At 43.0% G+C, this 20,157-nt stretch overlaps 1 protein-coding gene across 1 annotated transcript in view; it reads right to left on the bottom strand.

Moving 5' to 3' along the window:
* Positions 1-20,157, bottom strand: part of LAMB1 (laminin subunit beta 1) — a 72,685-nt gene that overhangs the window by 9,123 nt on the left and 43,405 nt on the right. The window contains exons 24-26 of the mRNA XM_084650738.1: positions 4,906-5,275; positions 2,810-2,994; positions 1,567-1,808 (exon numbers count right to left, since the gene is read on the bottom strand). Coding sequence (XP_084506864.1) covers positions 1,567-1,808; positions 2,810-2,994; positions 4,906-5,275 — 797 coding nt within the window. The remainder of the gene's footprint in view (positions 1-1,566; positions 1,809-2,809; positions 2,995-4,905; positions 5,276-20,157) is intronic.

The raw sequence follows: 20,157 nt of genomic DNA, 5'->3' as shown, positions 1-20,157 counted from the left end.
TAGTCACAAAAATAAACATTTTGCTGGCAATATACCCCCAGTAAAGGTACACGAAACTGAATCAGGTTAATTGTAATTTCTCTAACAAAAAGCTTTTCCTTTCCTTTCCTTTCCCTTCCCTGATGTTTGGCATGCAATCCACTATTCTCTAGACCAGTGGCTCTCTACCTTTCCACACTACTGTACCCCTTTTAGGAGTCTGATGTGTCTTGCATACCCCAAATTTTACCTCAACTTAAAAACTACTTGCATACAAAATCAGACATAAAAATACAAAGTGTCACAGCACACTATTACTGAAAAAGTGCTTACTTTCTCAGTTTTACCATATAATTATAAAATAAATCTTCTAGAATATAAATATTGTACTTACTGCACTATATACTAAACACTGAAATGTATCAACAAGTCATTATACGAAATTTTAGTTTGTACAGACTTTGCTAGCTTTTATTGTAGCCTGTTATAAAAGTAGGCAAATATTTAGATGAGTTGATGTTCCCCATGGCAGACCTCTGATTGAGAGCCACTGCTCTAGAAAGCAGAACATCCTACCCCTAAGAGGGCTCCTTCCTTAAGGCTCCCAGCAACTAATGATACTGCCTAGAAAGTTGATAGAGGGACAATGCAATCTTTAGAGAAATCATCCTGTAACTTACTGATACCCCTAGCCACTTAAGTTAATAAATATGCCCTTTCCATCACAGTTGCAGGCTGAATTCTTTTCCAGCTGCAGCTGATTTACTTCAAAGTAAAGTTGCAGAAGGAACACTGAATCTCCCAGGAAAAAGCCACCCTACCTCAGATTTACTTCAGCTTTATCGCTATGCAGAGAATAAGCACCAGACTGCTTCTCAGAGTGACCTTTTGACTCAAGAGCTCAGAAAAAGGTCTGCTTTGTCTTAGACAGATCAGAAAAGTCCAGGGCAAGCACACAGCATGCATAAAGTGCCCACTGGCACATCTTCTACCGTCCCCACCTCTACTGGCATTGTCCTGCATCCACAGTCTCCTACTCTCATTTTCACCAGACAACCCCACGTCTGGTGCCATGTCTTGCTGGACAGGGACAGTGCTCCACAAAACATGGAGAGACAACGAAAATTCCTGTAAATCCAAACCATTACATCAGCAAGAGTGAGGCTCAGGGAAGAAACTCGAAGAGTGCTGCAGAGGCTTAGTGGAGTAGTTTTTGGGGCTCATGACTCCAAAAAGCTGGTCTTATAATCAACCAAGTTTGATAATCCTTTGTGGGTGCAAAAGGACTGTGGGATTTGGGTCATGGGAGGAAACAATGGGATGACTGACTATTGTCAGGGAGAGGGGGTTGGAAATGGGAAGGGTGAAGTGGGTGTGGTTTGGAAGGTAGTGCACCCCTTGTGGTCCACAAGTCATGGAACAGGTTGCAGTTCATAATCTCTCTCAGTATACCTGTCAAGCATTTTCCCATAAGCAAAATTCACTTCAACAAAGTAGCAGGCTCTGCCTTCCTGCCTGTCGTTTCTGCAATAGCACAACTGATGTTTTCCTGCAGATTCTACACCCAAAGAAATCTTAACCAAGTACCTTCTCAGCCACTTCAGAAAGATCCAGACTTTGCAGCTTGCCTGCGAGTTCATCCAGAAGGCGTGACTGTTCTTCTTGTTTTGCCTTGAACTGGGCCTCTTGCTCACTGATTAAGTCTTCCACTTCCTGTCGTGTCTGAGCTGACAGTTCCACAAGGCTATCAGGGTGAACACTGGAGGCATTGACCCTCTCTTCTGCCTCCAGGGACATCTGAAAATATTTGGTGACACTATCCAAGGCTCCTGCAGAAATTAGATCCAACTGTTCAGCAGTCAGCCCTCATTGCTGAATTTATAGTACAAACAACGTGTTACAGGGAGGCTAGTGGATGACAAAATTGTATAAGACCATTTCTCTATTAAACTGAATACAAAGTTATACAAACGTTATTACTGTTAGGATGCTTGAACTATGTATGGCGCAAATTCTGCTATCCTTAATCAAACAAACCTCCCGTTGATGGTCCCAGTGATTCTTTGATTTCAATGGTCTACAGAATTTGACTCTCTAATATTAAGAAGTTTGAAAATTCTTCCAGACTAAGGGTCTGATCCCACTCCCACTGAAAGCAAAGGAAGATCTGGCTCTAGATTTATAAAGCTAGATCTTATTTACTTCTGTGACTCACTGATTCCATGGAACTGCTTGGTGATTAGGTGCAATTCACCCATGAGGAATGGACTAGCACAAGACCTACACACCACTGAAGTCCAGGCTTGACTGGGTATACATACTGCCCAATCCTTGTGCAGGCCCTCTGCACAGGGGTTAATGTCACTCTTTGTACGGGTGGTAGAATCTAGCCCTAAAGTGAGACATACTCTTATTCATAAAGATTCATGCAGTCTTTCATACAGAAACTTAGTGATCTCATGTAATTAAATGTGAGCCAAAGTAACTTCAGACACCTGTAGGTGTACTTAATTGTGGTATGTAACAAAATACAAGTATACCACTGGGCTTACTGTTGGTACATGTAACTGGTCTACAACTTCTATACATTAAGAGGTTTTAAGATGACTTTGTGCTCTAAGATCTTAAGCTAGTTTTGCAATGCACACAAAAACAGAGGCTTCAAAGAAATTCCTGCTAAATCAGCAACTCTGCCAAGACTCAGAAGGAAACTGCACTCACAGGAACACGTTTTATTACGTTTAGAAGATTAACCTGATATTTAAAACCATACACGTATTTAATCATTTGCTGCCCTGGCTTTTTTCCTTCCCCCCATGAGACACCTCACCCCGGATATCAGAGATTTTTATAAACTCGAGTTGTTCTGCAAGTTCTTTCACAACGTGGTCTAGGCTCTCTGCATCTGTCTCCAGGGCCCTCAGGTGAGTGTCCGTGTTATTGCTTTTTAACGCCATCACGGAGAGCTTGTCTTCTATTTCAGCCATCTTTTCTGTAACATCTGCTGCTAGTTTGCTGCAAGCAAAACACAGAACCTACATTTACTCAAGGGGGGACAAAAATCAGCCTTGGGTTATTTTTTTTTTTTTTTTTAAATAAAGAAAGCTGTACAGTAGTTAAATTCCTGCCATCCCTCCCCAGCCAGTGCTGTAAGCAATTTGTAACAACTTGCCTTCCTAGAATACTGGTTTTGTTTTCTTTATCACAAAAAACGACTTTTTAATCTACAACACATTTATAAACTCAAAGCACCCAATTGCTCAGAAAACAGCTGCTTTGTGTAAGATTAACCAGAGCCAGATTCCAGAACACTGGTGTAATGCTTTTGAACCATGGCAACTGCATAGGTCAGAGTGTCAACTACTATGATCCATACATAATTTGCTTCACATCCCACACAGCTACAAATGCATTTTTTGATTATTACAACTGAATGTCAGAAAAAAAAATTCTCTGGACACAATGGATTCATTTAACTACTTTATAAAGATCCCCTTTTGCCAATGGCATCTTCTGGGTGGAGATGGGAGAAAACATCTCACCTCCCGCAAGAAAGGTAAAAGGTGAGCGAGATCAGCTCTTTCCTCTCTGTTCGGCAAGCTGTTCCCTGCTCGCCAGTCTTTTTGCTCCAACGAAAGTCCCAGACTTCTGTTGTGAGGCCCAATAAAGTGGAACCAGAGATGTGATTGCAGCCACGGTTCACTGACATAGGTACACGGTCATCAATGGGACTTGAACCTGGGACCTCCAGCACCAAAAATGATCCAGCTCTAAGTAGCAGGCTGTTATAAGGCCTCAACTAATGGAAAGATTCAACTGACCTCACAAGGCTTTGAATCAGGACCATCGTCACTGGGCAAGGCACTAACAGGCAATATGAGCACATGCACCAAGCCCGTGCATTACATATTAACTGATTTCAGTAATTCCCATGGCCTCTACTCCAAATAGTTGCCTCCATCCTGGAAGCACAAGGCAGTTGGTGTGTCTGAAGCTGAGCTCAGTTTACATCGTCATCAGTAGCTGGAACTTACACAGTGTTCGTCCTCTTCAAAGTCCCCTACAAACGTTAAGGGCCCACCACTCTCCCCTCCCCCAGTCCAGGTGAAAGGGAGCAAAAGTGAGATGTTTTATAAAGAAGGGGAGAGGAAGAGTGGTTCCTCTGCCTGCCCTCACCTCTCTTGGAATATAACAAATACAACAACTCTCCAGGGATACAGGTTAATGGAGCTGGGAAGCAGCCACGAATCATTAACTACAAAACCTCTTCACAAGCATTTTAGCCTCCCCTTTTGGTTTGGAAGGGAACGTTTTAAAGGTGCATGGAAAAGACTCATATTCCCATCAACTGCTTTCAATTATTTCAATCAATAACTAAAGACTGTTGGTCTTTAACCAGCCTAGATTTCACAGGGGGCTCACCTGCCCTTCTCCTTAGTTTTAAATACAAAGAATACAGGATCTTACACTTCATGAAATGGAGACAACCAGTGTTGCAACACTGGCATTTTCTGTTGACAATATTTTGGTTTTTAGATTAGAAAGAGACGTCTGCCCTGCTATCTAGATGGCTATAAAACAAAATCCCAAGAAGTCAGTCTCTGTCTCTACATTTTCTCACATAATAGCTGTGCTTGTCCTTTGCCCTGGGGGATCACAAGGAATCAACATGACTGGCTCTGAGTTAATTGGTTGGCAGGCTGACAAAATACAAGCATGGCCGCCCCTTCCAAAGATCGTGACAGTCTGGGGTCCCAGCTGCATTTTGTTTGCTCTCAGTAGAATCTGACTAAGAGCACTGCAGGCCCATTCCTGCCAGACAACGAGGGCTCTCAGCTCTCACAGAGGAGTTGAGGATGCTCAGCACACTGGAGTATCGAGCCCTAACTGAGCAGGAAATATTCACACAACATGTCCTGTACTCACCCTGCTTCCTCAAAGAGATTTCCAATGTTTTTAAGGGGCTCAGCAGCTGGATTTTGAGCAAGGATACTTCTAATTTCATTCAGTTTCTCTTCCACAGTGTTGACAGTTTGCTGGTAAGGGCCACTGACCCCACTGATTTTCAGGATTTTTGCTCTCTCCAGGAACTGCTGTGTCCTATTGGTCAGTTCACTAATGATGACGTCCCACAGAGCGAAACACTGATGGCATGGCGCGCAGTCAGGGAAGATGCCAGAGTAGCCGCGGGTGCACTTGTCACAGCTGGGTCCCTCGACACCCTCCTTACAGACGCACAGCCCTGTGGAGCGATTGCACTGAGGTGTCTGGATTCCACGGGGATCACAATCACAAGCTGGGAGGGGGGAAAGTAACAGCAGCAAAGCTTAGATAGGACGAAAATGGTGGTAAAGTTGGCAGGAAAAATATATATTCCCTGACACAAATAGAAGAACTTTAATCATAATTACATGAATGTGAAATCAGTATGTATTCAAACTACAGTAGTCAGCTACATCCGGACAGGGTTACCTTGCTGTGAGTGCCAGGACCAAGTATTATAAAAGGAGGACAAAGTGATACAAAGAGGGAAGAAATCCAGAAAGGTTTTTAAGGACCCATTTCACAAGACTCTGAAAGAGTCACAACGTATACTAGGGATGGACCCATCCTACAGTGTATTTGGAACTGTATTAGGTTGGAATCTGTGACCAAATGTTGAGGGTATTTTGTTTTTCTGGCCTCCCCCCCACCCCCATCTCCTCATTAGAAAGAGCCAGGCCCCTTGTTGTTAAATATTGATCTGGATTTAAAGTGTGGAGGGGGCCCCCCCCCTCTGGTATGTATATATGGATAGGATGGAATTAGTGCAAGGGAAGGGAGGTAGGATGAAAAACAAGCTAAATAATGAATACTAGGAATTAAAAAACAAACAAACTTGTTTGCAATGGGGAAAAGGCAGACAAAGGTCCTAAAATTCTACCACGCAAGTGCCAAATGTCACAAGAGACCACACACTCTCTCTTTGTCATGGTAGAGGGAGGACACAGCTGAGCATAGGCAACTTTTTAATGATCGTGAATTCGGATGACGAGCAATTTCTATTGAGCTAATCAGGAAGGGGCAAGTACAAGCAAATGCAATTATTTGGTATACAAACATTTGTCTACATTTATATGCAAATCAGGTACAACCCTCCAGTTCCTGGTGAATTGCTGATTGTAGCCCATATGGTAAATTCTGGGCACCCCACGTCTACAAGCGGACTGTACAGATGTATTTCTAGTTGGCCTTAATCCACATGTGAGAGGATTATTAAACTGATGTGCTACACTGCTGGTTTTTTAAAACCCATTTGCACTTTGTAAATAAACTGTCTAAGAGAAGCAGAATTTACAAGCAGCGGAAGTTTGAGTTTTTAATCTGACCTTTCCCTAAATAGCCAAGTAGGAGAAGCAGAGGAAATTACCAAGCTTCAAAGCTCCTAATAAAGGGATGGCAGCAAAGAACAAAAAGGGAGAAGCCTTGCAACTATGCTGGAACTGCCATTCATATCTTCGTGGTGAAATGAACCCAAAATAGATCAAATGCACATTCCTTTAACAATTAACAAGAGGACTTTGACACCCAGCAGATGAAAGCTTTCAGTTACACATCACATCTTTCAAGAACACCTCATAAACGTAACACACAGTAATACTGTTCCTGATGGATTTATGGGTCATTTGTATGTTCCTCTAGCAGAGTTATAGACTGTTGTTAAAGTCCCTTCTGAAAATGTCTATGTTCTTGCTAAACAGGCATTTCCCCTTGAAAATGACATGAAAGCAAAATAAAGCAGGTCATCTATACCAGGTTTCAGAGTAGCAGCCGTGTTAGTCTCTATTCACAAAAAGAAAAAGGAGCATAAGCTTTCGTGAGCTACAGCTCACTGCATCCGATGAAGTGAGCTATAGCTCACGAAAGCTTATGCTCAAATAAATTGGTTAGTCTCTAAGGTGCCACAAGTACTCCTTTTCATCTATACCAGTTCTCAACCAGGGGTATAGGTACGCCTGGGGGGTACTAAGAAGTCTTCCTGGGGGTACATCAACTCATCTAGATATTTGCTTAGTTTTACAACAGGCTGCATAAAAAGCACTAGCGAAGTCAGTACAAACTAAAATTTCATACAGACAATGACTTGTTTATACTGCTCTATAATACTATACGCTGAACTGTAAGTACAATATTTATATTCCAAATGATTTATTTTATAATTATATGGTAAAAATGAGAAAGTAAGCAATTTTGCAGTAATAGTGTGCTGTGATGCTTTTGTATTTTTATGTCTGATTTTGTAATAAGTAGTTTTTAAGTGAGGTAAAGCTTGGGAGTATGCAAGACAAAACAAAAAGAAAAGGAGGACTTGTGGCACCTTAGAGACTAACCAATTTATTAGAGCATAAGCTTTCGTGAGCTACAGCTCACTTCCTCAGATGCATATCGTGGAAACTGACATCTGAGGAAGTGAGCTGTAGCTCACGAAAGCTTATGCTCTAATAAATTGGTTAGTCTCTAAGGTGCCACAAGTCCTCCTTTTCTTTTTGTGAATACAGACTAACACGGCTGCTACTCTGAAACAAGACAAAACAGACTCCTGAAAGGAGTACAGTCGTTTGGAAAGGTTGAGAGCCACTGATCTATACTGCTTGCTTTCATGCGATTACTTCATAATATATCCTCAGTCCTTAACCAATTTATTATTTTTTCCCTCTTTTTTTAAAAAGAGACCTTAAAGGAACAAATTGCTTCATAAACAAAAACTGCTTTTTTATAGAGCATGAATACAACAGATACCAGAATACAGAAATGACTTCTGTTCCGGGTGATTCAGTTTATGTCTGCACAATTTAGCAAAATGGTCCTTTTGTTCTCTGAATTGTACTCCGACATAAGAGATTGTTTTTACTTTACATCAAAGCGCTTAAGTATTCCCACAGCAATTTGCTATGGAGTATATTCCCCACAGGCAAATCCTCAAGGCTCCTATTTGAAGGAGGTCAGTTAACCCTTTCATCAACTATTACTCCTGGAAATAAGACACTCAGTATAGCGGTCAATTATCCAAATTCTATTATACTGATTAACAAAAGGTAGAGTACATGGTATGTATTTTTTCCCCTCAAAGAGCCCTAGATTATACTGAATTACATGTAAATTCAGCAAATCAGATCACTGTTTTATTTATAATTTATCTGCAGATTTAAAAAGCAATCAGTTAAGACCCTTGAGGCAATTCTAATCTGGTTTTCCAACCAGATCACAGCAGGCAAATAACTTCCTGGGGGGAAGGGCTGAAATTAAGCACCTCCCAGTCCCCAAACTTTCTCAGGATAACCAAGCTCTGTGACTGTCAGCACAAACGTACTTATAGTGTCTAAGAAGCTGTTATCAACCACAGAAAAGCAGAAATCTATAGAATTTCAAGGGAATAAATTCAATGCATAGAAAATGGATTGTAAAAATGGCACTTTTACACTTTCACTATGTCACGAACTGCTACTAGGACTGCAACATCGTCCAGACCAGAAGATAAAGCACAAGTTTATTTCTGAGTAAAACAATCTTAGTTTAAGAGAAAGCAAAGTAAAACCACTCCAAGGACTAGCATAATAAGAAACAATAGAAATGAAAAGCAGAGCTTTATTTCAGTCACCTTTTTTAATTTGAGAGGAATTTTTACGTTTGTGGTATGGTTTCTCCAACTCGAGCCCACTTTGTGCTTCTTGTGTAGCACTAACTGAATGCCATACTGGGGTCAGACCAAAGGTCCATCTAGCCCAGTGTCCTGTCTTCTGACAGTGGCCAATGCTAGGCGTCCCAGAGGAAACGAACAGAACAGGTAATCCTCAAATGATCCATCCTCTGTTGCCCATTCCCAGCTTTTGGCAAACAGAGGCTAGGGACACCATCCTTGCTCATCCTGGCTATTAGCTATCGAAGGACCTATCCTCCAGGAATTTATCTAGTTCTTTTTTTGAACCTTGTTATAGTCTTGGCCTTCACAACATCCTCTAGCAAGGAATTCCACAGATTGACTGTGCGTTGTGTGAAAAAAATACTTCCTTTTGGTTTGTTTTAAACCTGCTGCCTATTTCATTGGGTGACCCCCTAGTTCTTGTGTCATGAGAAGGAGTAAACAACACTTTATTTACTTTCTCCACACCAGTCATGATTTTATAGACCTGTATCATATCCCGCGCCCCCCCCCCCCGGTCGTCTCTTTTCCAAGCTGAAAAGTCCCAGTCTTATTAATCTCTCCTCATACAGCAGCCGTTCCATACCCCTAATAATTTTTGTTGACCTTTTCTAAAACTTTTCCAAGTCCAATATATCTTTTTTGAGATGGGGTGACCACATCTGTACACAGTAGTGAAGATGTGGATGTACCATGCATTTATATACAGGCAATAGGATATTTTCTGTCTTATCTATCCCTTTCTTAATGATTCCCAACATTCTGTATGCTTTTTTGACTGCCGCTGCATATTGAGTGGATGTTTTCAGAGACTCCCAAGGTCTCTTTCTTGAGTGGTAACAGTTAATTTAGACCCCCATCATTATATGTACAGTTGGGATTATGTTTTCCAATATGCATTATTTTGCATTTATCAACATTGAATTTCATCTGCCATTTTGTTGCCCAGTCACCCAGTTTTGAGAGATCCCTTTGTAGCTCTTCGCAGTCTGCCTGGGACTTAACTATCTTGAGTAGTTTTGTATTATCTGCACATTTTGCAACATCACAGTTTACCCCTTTTTCCAGATAATTTATGAATATGTTGAATAGGACTGGTCCCAGTACAGACCCACGGCAGACATCACTGCTTACCCTCTCCATTCTGAAAACTGACCATTTATTCTGACCCTTTGTTACCTATCTTTTAACCAGTTATCAATCCATGAGAGAACCTTCCCTCTTATCCCATAACTGCTTACTTTGCTTAAGAGCCTTTGGTGAGGGACTTTGTCAAAGGCTTTCTGAAAACCTAAATACACCATATCCACTGGATCCTCCTTGTCCACATGCTTGTTGACCCCCTCAAAGAATTCTAGTAGATTGGTGAAGCATGATTTCCATTTACAAAAACCATTTTGACTCTTTCCCAACAAATTATGTTCATCTATATGTCTGACAATTTTGTTCTTTACTATAAAAAGAAAAGGAGTACTTGTGGCACCTTAGAGACTAACCAATTTATTAGAGCATAAGCTTTCGTGAGCTACAGCTCACTTCCTCAGATGCATAGCATGGAAACTGCAGCAGGCTTTATATATACACAGAGAATATGAAACAATACCTCCTCCCACCCCACTGTCCTGCTGGTAATAGCTTATCTAAAGTGATCATCAGGTGGGCCATTTCCAGCACAAATCCAGGTTTTCTCACCCTCCACCCCCCCACACAAATTCACTCTCCTGCTGGTGATAGCCCATCCAAAGTGACAACTCTTTACACAATGTGCATGACAATCAAGTTGGGCTATTTCCTGCACAAATCCAGGTTCTCTCACATCCCCCCCACCCCCATACACACACAAACTCACTCTCCTGCTGGTAATAGCTCATCCAAACTGACCACTCTTCAAGTTTAAATCCAAGTTAAACCAGAACATCTGGGGGGGGGGGGGTAGGAAAAAACAAGAGGAAACAGGCTACCTTGCATAATGACTTAGCCACTCCCAGTCTCTATTTAAGCCTAAATTAATAGTATCCAATTTGCAAATGAATTCCAATTAAGCAGTTTCTCGCTGGAGTCTGGATTTGAAGTTTTTTTGTTTTAAGATAGCGACCTTCATGTCTGTGATTGCGTGACCAGAGAGATTGAAGTGTTCTCCGACTGGTTTATGAATGTTATAATTCTTGACATCTGATTTGTGTCCATTTATTCTTTTACGTAGAGACTGTCCAGTTTGACCAATGTACATGGCAGAGGGGCATTGCTGGCACATGATGGCATATATCACATTGGTGGATGTGCAGGTGAACGAGCCTCTGATAGTGTGGCTGATGTTATTAGGCCCTGTGATGGTGTCCCCTGAATAGATATGTGGGCACAATTGGCAACGGGCTTTGTTGCAAGGATAAGTTCCTGGGTTAGTGGTTCTGCTGTGTAGTATGTGGTTGTTGGTGAGTATTTGCTTCAGGTTGCGGGGCTGTCTGTAGGCAAGGACTGGCCTGTCTCCCAAGATTTGTGAGAGTGTTGGGTCATCCTTTAGGATAGGTTGTAGATCCTTAATAATGCGTTGGAGGGGTTTTAGTTGGGGGCTGAAGGTGACGGCTAGTGGCGTTCTGTTATTTTCTTTGTTAGGCCTGTCCTGTAGTAGGTAACTTCTGGGAACTCTTCTGGCTCTATCAATCTGTTTCTTTACTTCTGCAGGTGGGTATTGTAGTTGTAAGAAAGCTTGACAGAGATCTTGTAGGTGTTTGTCTCTGTCTGAGGGGTTGGAGCAAATGCGGTTGTATCGTAGAGCTTGGCTGTAGACGATGGATCGTGTGGTGTGGTCAGGGTGAAAGCTGGAGGCATGCAGGTAGGAATAGCGGTCAGTAGGTTTCCGGTATAGGGTGGTGTTTATGTGACCATTGTTTATTAGCACTGTAGTGTCCAGGAAGTGGATCTCTTGTGTGGACTGGACCAGGCTGATGTTGATGGTGGGATGGAAATTGTTGAAATCATGGTGGAATTCCTCAAAGGTGAGAAAGGTGAGAAAGGGTGAGAAAACCTGGATTTGTGCTGGAAATGGCCCACCTGATGATCACTTTAGATAAGCTATTACCAGCAGGACAGTGGGGTGGGAGTAGGTATTGTTTCATATTCTCTGTGTATATATAAAGCCTGCTGCAGTTTCCATGATATGCATCTGAGGAAGTGAGCTGTAGCTCACAAAAGCTTATGCTCTAATAAATTGGTTAGTCTCTAAGGTGCCACAAGTACTCCTTTTCTTTTTGCGAATACAGACTAACACGGCTGTTACTCTGAAACCGTTCTTTACTATAGTTTCAACCAGTTTGCCTGGTACAGAAGTCAGGCTTACCAGCCTGTAATTTGAGCCCTTTTTAAAAATTGGCATCACATTAGCTATCCTCCAGTCATTTGGTACAGAAGCTGATTTAAATGATAGGTTACAGACTACAGTTAGTAGTCCTGCAATTTCATATTTTAGTTCCTTCAGAACTCTTGGGTGAATACCATCTGATCCTGGTGACTGATTACTGTTTAGTTTATCAATTTGTTCCAAAACCTCCTCTATTGATACCTCAATCTGGGACAGTTCCTCAGATTTGTCACCCAAAAAAAATGGCTCAGATTTGGGAATCTCCCTCACATCCTCAACTGTGAAGACCGATGCAAAGAATTAATTTAGTTTCTCTGCAATGATCTTATCATCCTTGAGTGCTCCTTTAGCATCTCGATCATCCAATGGCCCCACTGGTTGTTTAGCAGGCTTCCTACTTCTAATGTACTTTTTTTTAAAAAAATTCCTATTACCTTTGGAGTCTTTGGCTAACTGTTCTTCAAATTCTTTTTTGGTCTTTCTAATTATATTTTTACACTTCATTTGCCAGAGTTTATGCTCCTTTCTATTTTCCTCATTAGGATTTAGCTTCCACTTTTTAAAAGGATGCCTTTTTGCCTCTCATGGCTTCTTTTACTTTGTTGCTTAGCCACGGTGGCTCTTTTTTGGTTTTCTTACGATGTTTTTTAATTTGGGGTACACATTTAAGTAGAGCCTCTATTAAAAGTTTATTAAAAGTCTTTTAAAAGTTTCCATGCAGCTTGCAGGAATTTTACTTTTGGTGCTGTACCTTTTAATTTCTGTTTAACTAACCTCATTTTTGTCTAGTTCCTCTTTCTGAAAGTAAATGTTACAGTGTTGGGCTGCTGTGGTGTTTTCTCTGCCACAGGAATGTTAAATTTAATTATATTATGGTCACTATTACCAAGCGATCCAGCTATATCCACCTCTCGGACCTGATCCTGTGCTCCACTTAGGACTAAATCCAAAATGGCCTCTCCTCTTGTGGGTTCCAGGACCAGCTGCTCCAAGAAGCAGTCATTTAAGATGTCAAGAAACTTTATATCTGCATCTCTTCCTGAGGTGACATGTACCCAGTCAATACGGGGATAGCTGAAATCCCCCATTATTAGAGTTTTTTTATTTTAATAGCCTCTCTGATCTTCCTGATCATTTCACAGTCACTATCACCATCGTGGTCAGGTGGTCTGGAATATATCCCTACTACTATATTCTTGTTATTTAAGCATGGAATTATTATTCACAGATATTCTATGGTACGGTTTGGTTCATTTAAGATTTTTACTTCATCTGATTCTACGCTTTCTTTCACATTTAGTGCCACTCCCCCACCAGCATGACCTATTCTGTCCTTCTGACATATTTTGTACCCTGGTATTACTGTGTCCCATTGATTATCCTCATTCCACCAAGTTTCTGTGATGCCTATTATATCAATATCCTCATTTAATACGAGGCACTCCAGTTCACCCATCTTATTATTTAGACTTCTAGCATTGTTATATAAGCACTTTAAAAGCTTGTCACTTTTTAGCTGTCTGCCATTACATGATGTAATTGAATGGGACTTGTTTTTCCTTTTGACTGCTTCTCATCAAATCCTACCTGTATTTTATCATCTTCCATCCTTCACCTCCTTATTAGGACACAGGGAATCTCCATTTATAGATCCTCCCCAAGGGATGTCCGAACATGTGCTCTTCTACACCTGTCGGCTTTCTCCCAGTCCTTCCTGTATAGGCTCCCCCTTTCCCAAAAGTTTTCCCAGTTCCTAATAAATCTAAACCCCTCCTCCCTGCACCATCATCTCATCTATGCATTGAGACCCTGCAGTTCTGCCTGTCTAACTGGCCCTGAGCATGGAACTGGAAGCATTTCAGAGAACGCTACCAGGGAGGTCCTGGACTTCAATCTCTTACCTAGCAGCCTAAATTTGGCCTCCTGGACCTCTCTCCTATCCTTCCTTATGTCATTGGTACCTGCATGTACCACAACCACTGGCTCCTCCCTAGCACTACATATAAGCCTATCTAGATGTCTCGAGAGATCCGCAACTGTCACACCAGGCAGGCAAGTTACCATGCGGTTCTCCCGGTCATTGCATACTCAGCTATCTATGTTTCTAAGGATCGAATTGCCCATTACTAATACTTGTCTCTTCCTAATAACTGGAGTTCCCTCCCCCGGAGAGGTAGCCTCAGGGGGAGAGGATACCACATCATCATCTGGAAATGGGATCATTTCCCTTTGCTCCAGTTGGATGTTCTCCTTCCCTGAGACTTTCATCCTCCTCAACAGCACAGAGGCTGTCAGATGGGGGGTGGGACCATTCTACTGTGTCCCGGAAAGTCTCATCTACATACCTCAAGCTCCTCCAGCTCCGCCACCCTGGTCTCCAAAGCCCATACACAGTCTCTGAGGGCCTGGAGCTCCTTGCACCGAATGCGCACATACGCCACACACACACACGTTATGCCATGTAATACACACCTACGCCACCTGCCCATAGGGCAGGTAATCATACATGCTGTATTGGGTGCAATAAACTGGGTCCTGTGTATCATAGAATATCAGGGTTGGAAGGGACCTCAGGAGGTCATCTAGCCCAACCCCCTGCTCAAAGCAGGACCAATCCCCAATTTTTGCCCCAGATCCCTAAATGGCCCCCTCAAGGATTGAACTCACAACCCTGGGTTTAGCAGGCCAATGCTCAAACCACTGAGCTATCGCCCCCACTCTGTTTCTATTTCTTGAAGTCTCATACAGAATCAATCACCTGTTAACCTTGCTACTTATATATATATATATATATATCTTTCAGTAACCTAACAACCACTCCACCCACACAACACTACTTTATCATTATATTTTTTTTAAAAAGTTTCCCATCCAAGGCTCCCTGACACATCATTAACACAATAAAATCCTAGCAGCATTAATCATTTCAACAGGAACTCAGGCAGTCAGACACCTACAGAAACTTCTTTGTCCATCACACTGTGGGGAAACAAACCCTCAGCCTTCTGCAAAATCTCCAAACAGGTGTCTCATGGAGCATGCTCAAAATGTCACTGAATTTGAGCTATTTCACACCAAGCGGGATGTGGGAACAAGTTCCAGTCTTGGAGCCCTTAGTGAGGGGGATCGAGCTCAAATACCTCTGCTGACCTCTGCTGTGGCAGGTTGGCATGTGGAGGACAGGCCAGTCCCAGGACATTTAAAACTTTAAAGGTCACAACAAACCCCTGAGGCTCCACCCGGAGTCGAATGGATAGCCAGGGCAGATTTTGGAGCACTGGCATGGCAGGCACGTGTGAGATGCCGCCCCATTCAATAAGCAGCCCACAGCTTTCTGCACCAGCTTTTTAAGGTGTAGTCCCAGCCAGCGTGCCTCGCAACCGTGTAATCAAAAGCACAGACGAGAGTGGCATGGTCTGCATTCAAAAGGAAAGATTGCAACCTCCAGCCCAGACACAGATGGTAATAATCTGACCAGGGGCTTGTTTACACTGTCACTTTAGACTGCTGCACCTTTCTCGCTCAGGGGCGCGAGAGAAAACTCCCCCGAGTGCTGCGAGTTTCAGTGCTGTAACGTGCCGGTATAGACAGTGCCCCAGCGCCGGGAGCTGCGCCCCTCATGGAGGGGGTTTTTTTAGTGCGCTGGGAGAGCTCTCTCCCAGTGCTCTGCCATGACCACACAAGCCATGTTAACGCACTGCCGTGGCAGCACTTTCACGTTGCCAGTGTAGACAAGCCCAAAATTAATGCTGCAATACGATCATCAGACAGCAACCGGAGAGCAAAAATCACCCCAACACTAGAATTCCTAGACATTAATGATGGACGCGCTCCCACAGTCAAAGGGCTGAATGTGGTTTTAGTTCTCACCACAAGTAATCTGGGGTGGATATACACCAGAACCAAACTGTGACACTTCTTGATTCAGGTAGCCTGAAAAAGTGTAACTTAATACCCACCTCCACCTGCGGAGCTGCATTTCTGACCCTGCAAGACACACCTACAGAGCCCCCCCCCCAGCCTCGAAAACACAGCTGAATCCTTGGGACTCAGAACCCTATCGACTAGCTGAAGAGGTACCAGCCACTGTCTCAGATTTTTGTATGACACTTTACAGTCTCTAGTTTACAAGATGAGGATGCAAAGTTATTAGCTTAAAGCTAGTCATCTGATTTTCCCCAGGAAGAACACCAAACAATGAGAGACATCCAGGACACAAGAGTGTTTCAGTGCATATCTAATTGCTGGAAATCGCTCCCAGAGGTCACTTGGGAGTGTGGGTATTGGGGCTAATACTGCAAATCCGATGAGAAGAGCACTGAAGGCCCTTTTAAGCAAAGGTAAAGGTCTTGTACTCACATGACTAGAAATTGGGGGAGAATGGTTCATTCTTCACTTTAAAACCACACAGATGCTGATATTACAGAACAGTCTCTGGTCTTTCCATTTCTGCCCAAAACAGATTTAGATGCCGTAACCAGCTATGGTTAGTAACTGCCTTTAAAACAAATAACTGATTGTTCTCTTTTCACATGGATTGGTGGGGGGAAAGAGCAGCAAGGGTGGGGGAAAGAGCTGCAAATTAATACATGAAAAACTGCTTGCTTTGCAGATTAGGATTAGTTACAAGAGGATGATCAAACATGTTCTTTAGTAAGTGGCATAGGCATGGGACCTAGGAGTGCAGGGGGTGCTGCAGCATCCCCAGGTTTTACGCGGGGCTGCTGGCCCCGTGCCCAGGCCTCCAATCCCCAGCCCGGGGCTTGGGACCCAGCCGCTGGCCCTGCTCCCGGTCTCATGCCCTGTGTCCGGGGCTTGGGTCCTGGCCATTAGCCCTGCACACAGCACTGCTCCCAGCCCCAGCCCCGGGTAAAGAGGCTGGGCTTTCAGCACCCCCACTATTAAAAGGGTTCCGGCGCTGCTAGTAAGTGGAAAGGGATACAGGGAGCAAAACTCTCATTATTATTAGCTAAAGAATATGCAATCTAGCCTGAGCAGTAATGCTGAATCAGAATCTAAATTTTTCCCTGTGGAAAATTTTGTGGGATTGAAAAAGCCCCCCTTTTGAAATCAGAGAGACAAGGTGGGTGAGGTCTTTTATTGGACCAGCTTCAATAAAAGCTTTTCGATCTTACACCGCAGAGGTGCTGAAACAAGTTGTATAGTGGGGGTTTTCATTTCATCTCATTTTGAAAGGTCAGTTAGGAACTACATTTTTTTGCTTTGAGGTTTCTGATTGGAAAATTAAAATATTTCATTGAAATTGATGTTTTCTTGCAGAACATTTTGATTTAGCCAAAACAATTATTTCAGTGTCAGTGACCTCCTTATAAATATTTGTTACAGAAACTCCAAGAAGCCCAGGACTTCTGGTTTCATTTTTAAAGGCCAGAGGCTACATCGTAGAAAACCAGTTAAGTCTGAATGGGATGAAAATAGTTGGCCTCATTCAGCTTTTCAAAAACGGTGACTGTATCCTTCTTTGAGAGGAGCATTAACTAAATCAAACATGTAACCCAGGGGTTCTCAAACTGGGGATCGGGGTGGGGGGGTTGCGAGGTTATTTCGTGGGGGGGTCATGAGCTGTCAGCTTCCACTCCAAGCCCCGCATTGTCTCCAGCATCTATAATGGTGTTAAATATATAAAAAAGTGTTTTTAATTTATGGGGGGGGGGGAAGGATCGCACTCAGAGGCTTGCTATGTGAAAGGGGTCACCAGTCCAAAATTTGAGAACCACTGATGTAACCAATATTAGCCACATCACTTAACGCACTGCTGGAAGGCACTCAAATATTATGGTGCTGAGCTTGGTACATGAACCTACATATTTTTCTTTCACACTTTTAAATTGGGCTGGACAACATTAAACGTTTTGTCCCCAATGCAAAACAGCAACTGGTTTGTTCAGACTCGGCGGGACCTCCTGACTGTAGTGATCCATTATGACAACAAACTATACAGTAATTTGTAAGGTTGAAACTCAGTGCATTAGCTTTTGCATAGCTAACATATAAATGGAGTGTATGCGCATGTGCGTTTGAATAGTTAGCTATTGATTCAAATTATTCTATAAACGTATTGCTAACTCCTTGGCATTATAATTTTCAGTGCTGAAAGTGAATGCAAAACATCATAGCTGACTTTACTGGGGCTGCTGAGACGTAAGAATTCTGTTGTATTAGAAGGTGCTGGCATATCTTACTTAAGGGCAGTTTCCTGGAACTCAACCATTGCATATGTTACAGTATTTTAGGAACTGTGTTTATAGAAAGATGCATTAGAACGAAGAAAGTTAGTGTGCAAGTATTTAACCACAGGTAAAGACCCCAGTATTTTAACAGATATTACAGGGACAGGCATCCTAGAAATATCTAAAATAGAGAAAAGAACCTTCAGTCAAAATCCTCCTCTATTTTCAGCACTTGATAGAAATGTTACTTTCTCTTATACAAATTCAAATAGCAGCCAAGTTCTTTTATCTTTCCAAAGGGCATGATATTCTAGTCTAGATACGGCAGTACAGCAATACATACGCAATCTTCAGATTTATGAAAAGATATCGATCTTAGCTCTGTGGTTGGCCAAGTGTACTGCAGCAAGCTAGGCCAAGGCACAATAGCCGTTTTGCAACAGTTCTAAATGTATCAAAGAGCATCTGTTACTCCACAAAAGGGCTGAAATGCCATCCCCATAAATTAGGGGTGGGCAAACTTTGTGGCCTGAGGGCCACATCTGGCAATAGAAATTGTATGGCGGGCCACGAATGCTCAGAAAATTGGGGTTGGGGTGCGGGATGGGGGGGAAGAGGGGCTCTGCTTGGGGGTCCAGACTCTGGGGTGGGGCTGGGGATGATGGGTTTGGGGTACAGGAGGGTGCTCCAGGCTGGGATCCAGGAGTTCGGCGGGCGGGAGCGGGATCAGGGCTGGGGCAGGGGTTGGGGCATGGTGATAGGCTCAGGGGTGCAGGCTCCAGGCAGCGCTTACCTAAAGTGGCTCCCGGAAGCAGAGATATGTCCCTTCTCCGGATTCTACGTGGAGGCACTGCCAGGCGGCTCTGCACTCTTCCCCGTCTGCAGACACTGCCCCTGCAGCTCAGCCACCTGGAGTGGCCCCTGACCCTGCACCCCAGTTCGAGTGCCGGAGGGGGGCCACGCCGTGGCTTCCAAGAGCTGTGCGGAGTGGCCCCCGACCCTGCTCCCCGACTGGAGTGCCAGAGCGGGGCAAGCCCCAGACTCTACTCCCCAGCGGGAGCTCAAGGGCCAGCTTAAAATGGCTGGCGGGCTGGATTCGGCCTGCAGCCTGTAGTTTGCCCACCCCTGTCATAAACTCATGGCTATGTACACTCTATACGTACTCTCAAATAATCAAGATACCTAGTTTCATATATCCCAGCTGGAGAAATTCCATTTTGCTTTTCTTTAAACGAGTCTAATACAATGCAAACCAAATCACTTTGCCTTCCCAGGGGTCCTTGACCAATAACCATCTACTTGTTCTACCTATAACTGTGATAGCAACAAGCCGTATATAACATGATAAACAATTGATAAATATTATTGCAGAAATGCACAGTTCAAGATATATATATATATGGAGCCTCATTATAACCAACTACTTCTCAGGAGTTCAGACTTTTCTCAGAACTCTTTCTTTTGGGCTGAAGTCAGAGCAGCAGGAACCCTGCAGGGCTCATGAACCCTGCTGTTTAGTTGCTAAGGTTTGGAAATGCTCCAGCAGGTTTGCTGGGAGGTTTGTGTTTGATGAAACCTGTACTCTTAACACTACCTTAGCAAAGACTTTTGTGCATGTGTACACACAGAGAGTTACATACAGTTCAAAGATTAAACAAAAGCACAAGGAGTGTTTCTAGTGGGCCAGCAGTACCATTTACCTGATTCTAGACAGTACCGGAAGACAGAATTATATTTTAATTCAGAGTGAAAACCACCCTAGGACCTGCACAAGACCATACACGATGGACACACAAGGACTCTGCATAGGTGTGAATCTTAACCCTATAATTTCCTAGCTCAGCTTTTAGGCATAAAAGCTAAATAAAGTTAAATAAGTTATTTATCTCACGTACTTTTCAAGAATATGGGCTAAAGGTGCCAAGACCCCAATCCTGTAGATACTTATG

This window comes from Lepidochelys olivacea (assembly GCF_965140295.1).
Source record: "Lepidochelys olivacea isolate rLepOli2 genome assembly, chromosome: 1".
Classification (NCBI taxonomy): Eukaryota; Metazoa; Chordata; order Testudines; family Cheloniidae; genus Lepidochelys; species Lepidochelys olivacea.
This window is presented reverse-complemented; position numbering and strand designations above follow the sequence as displayed.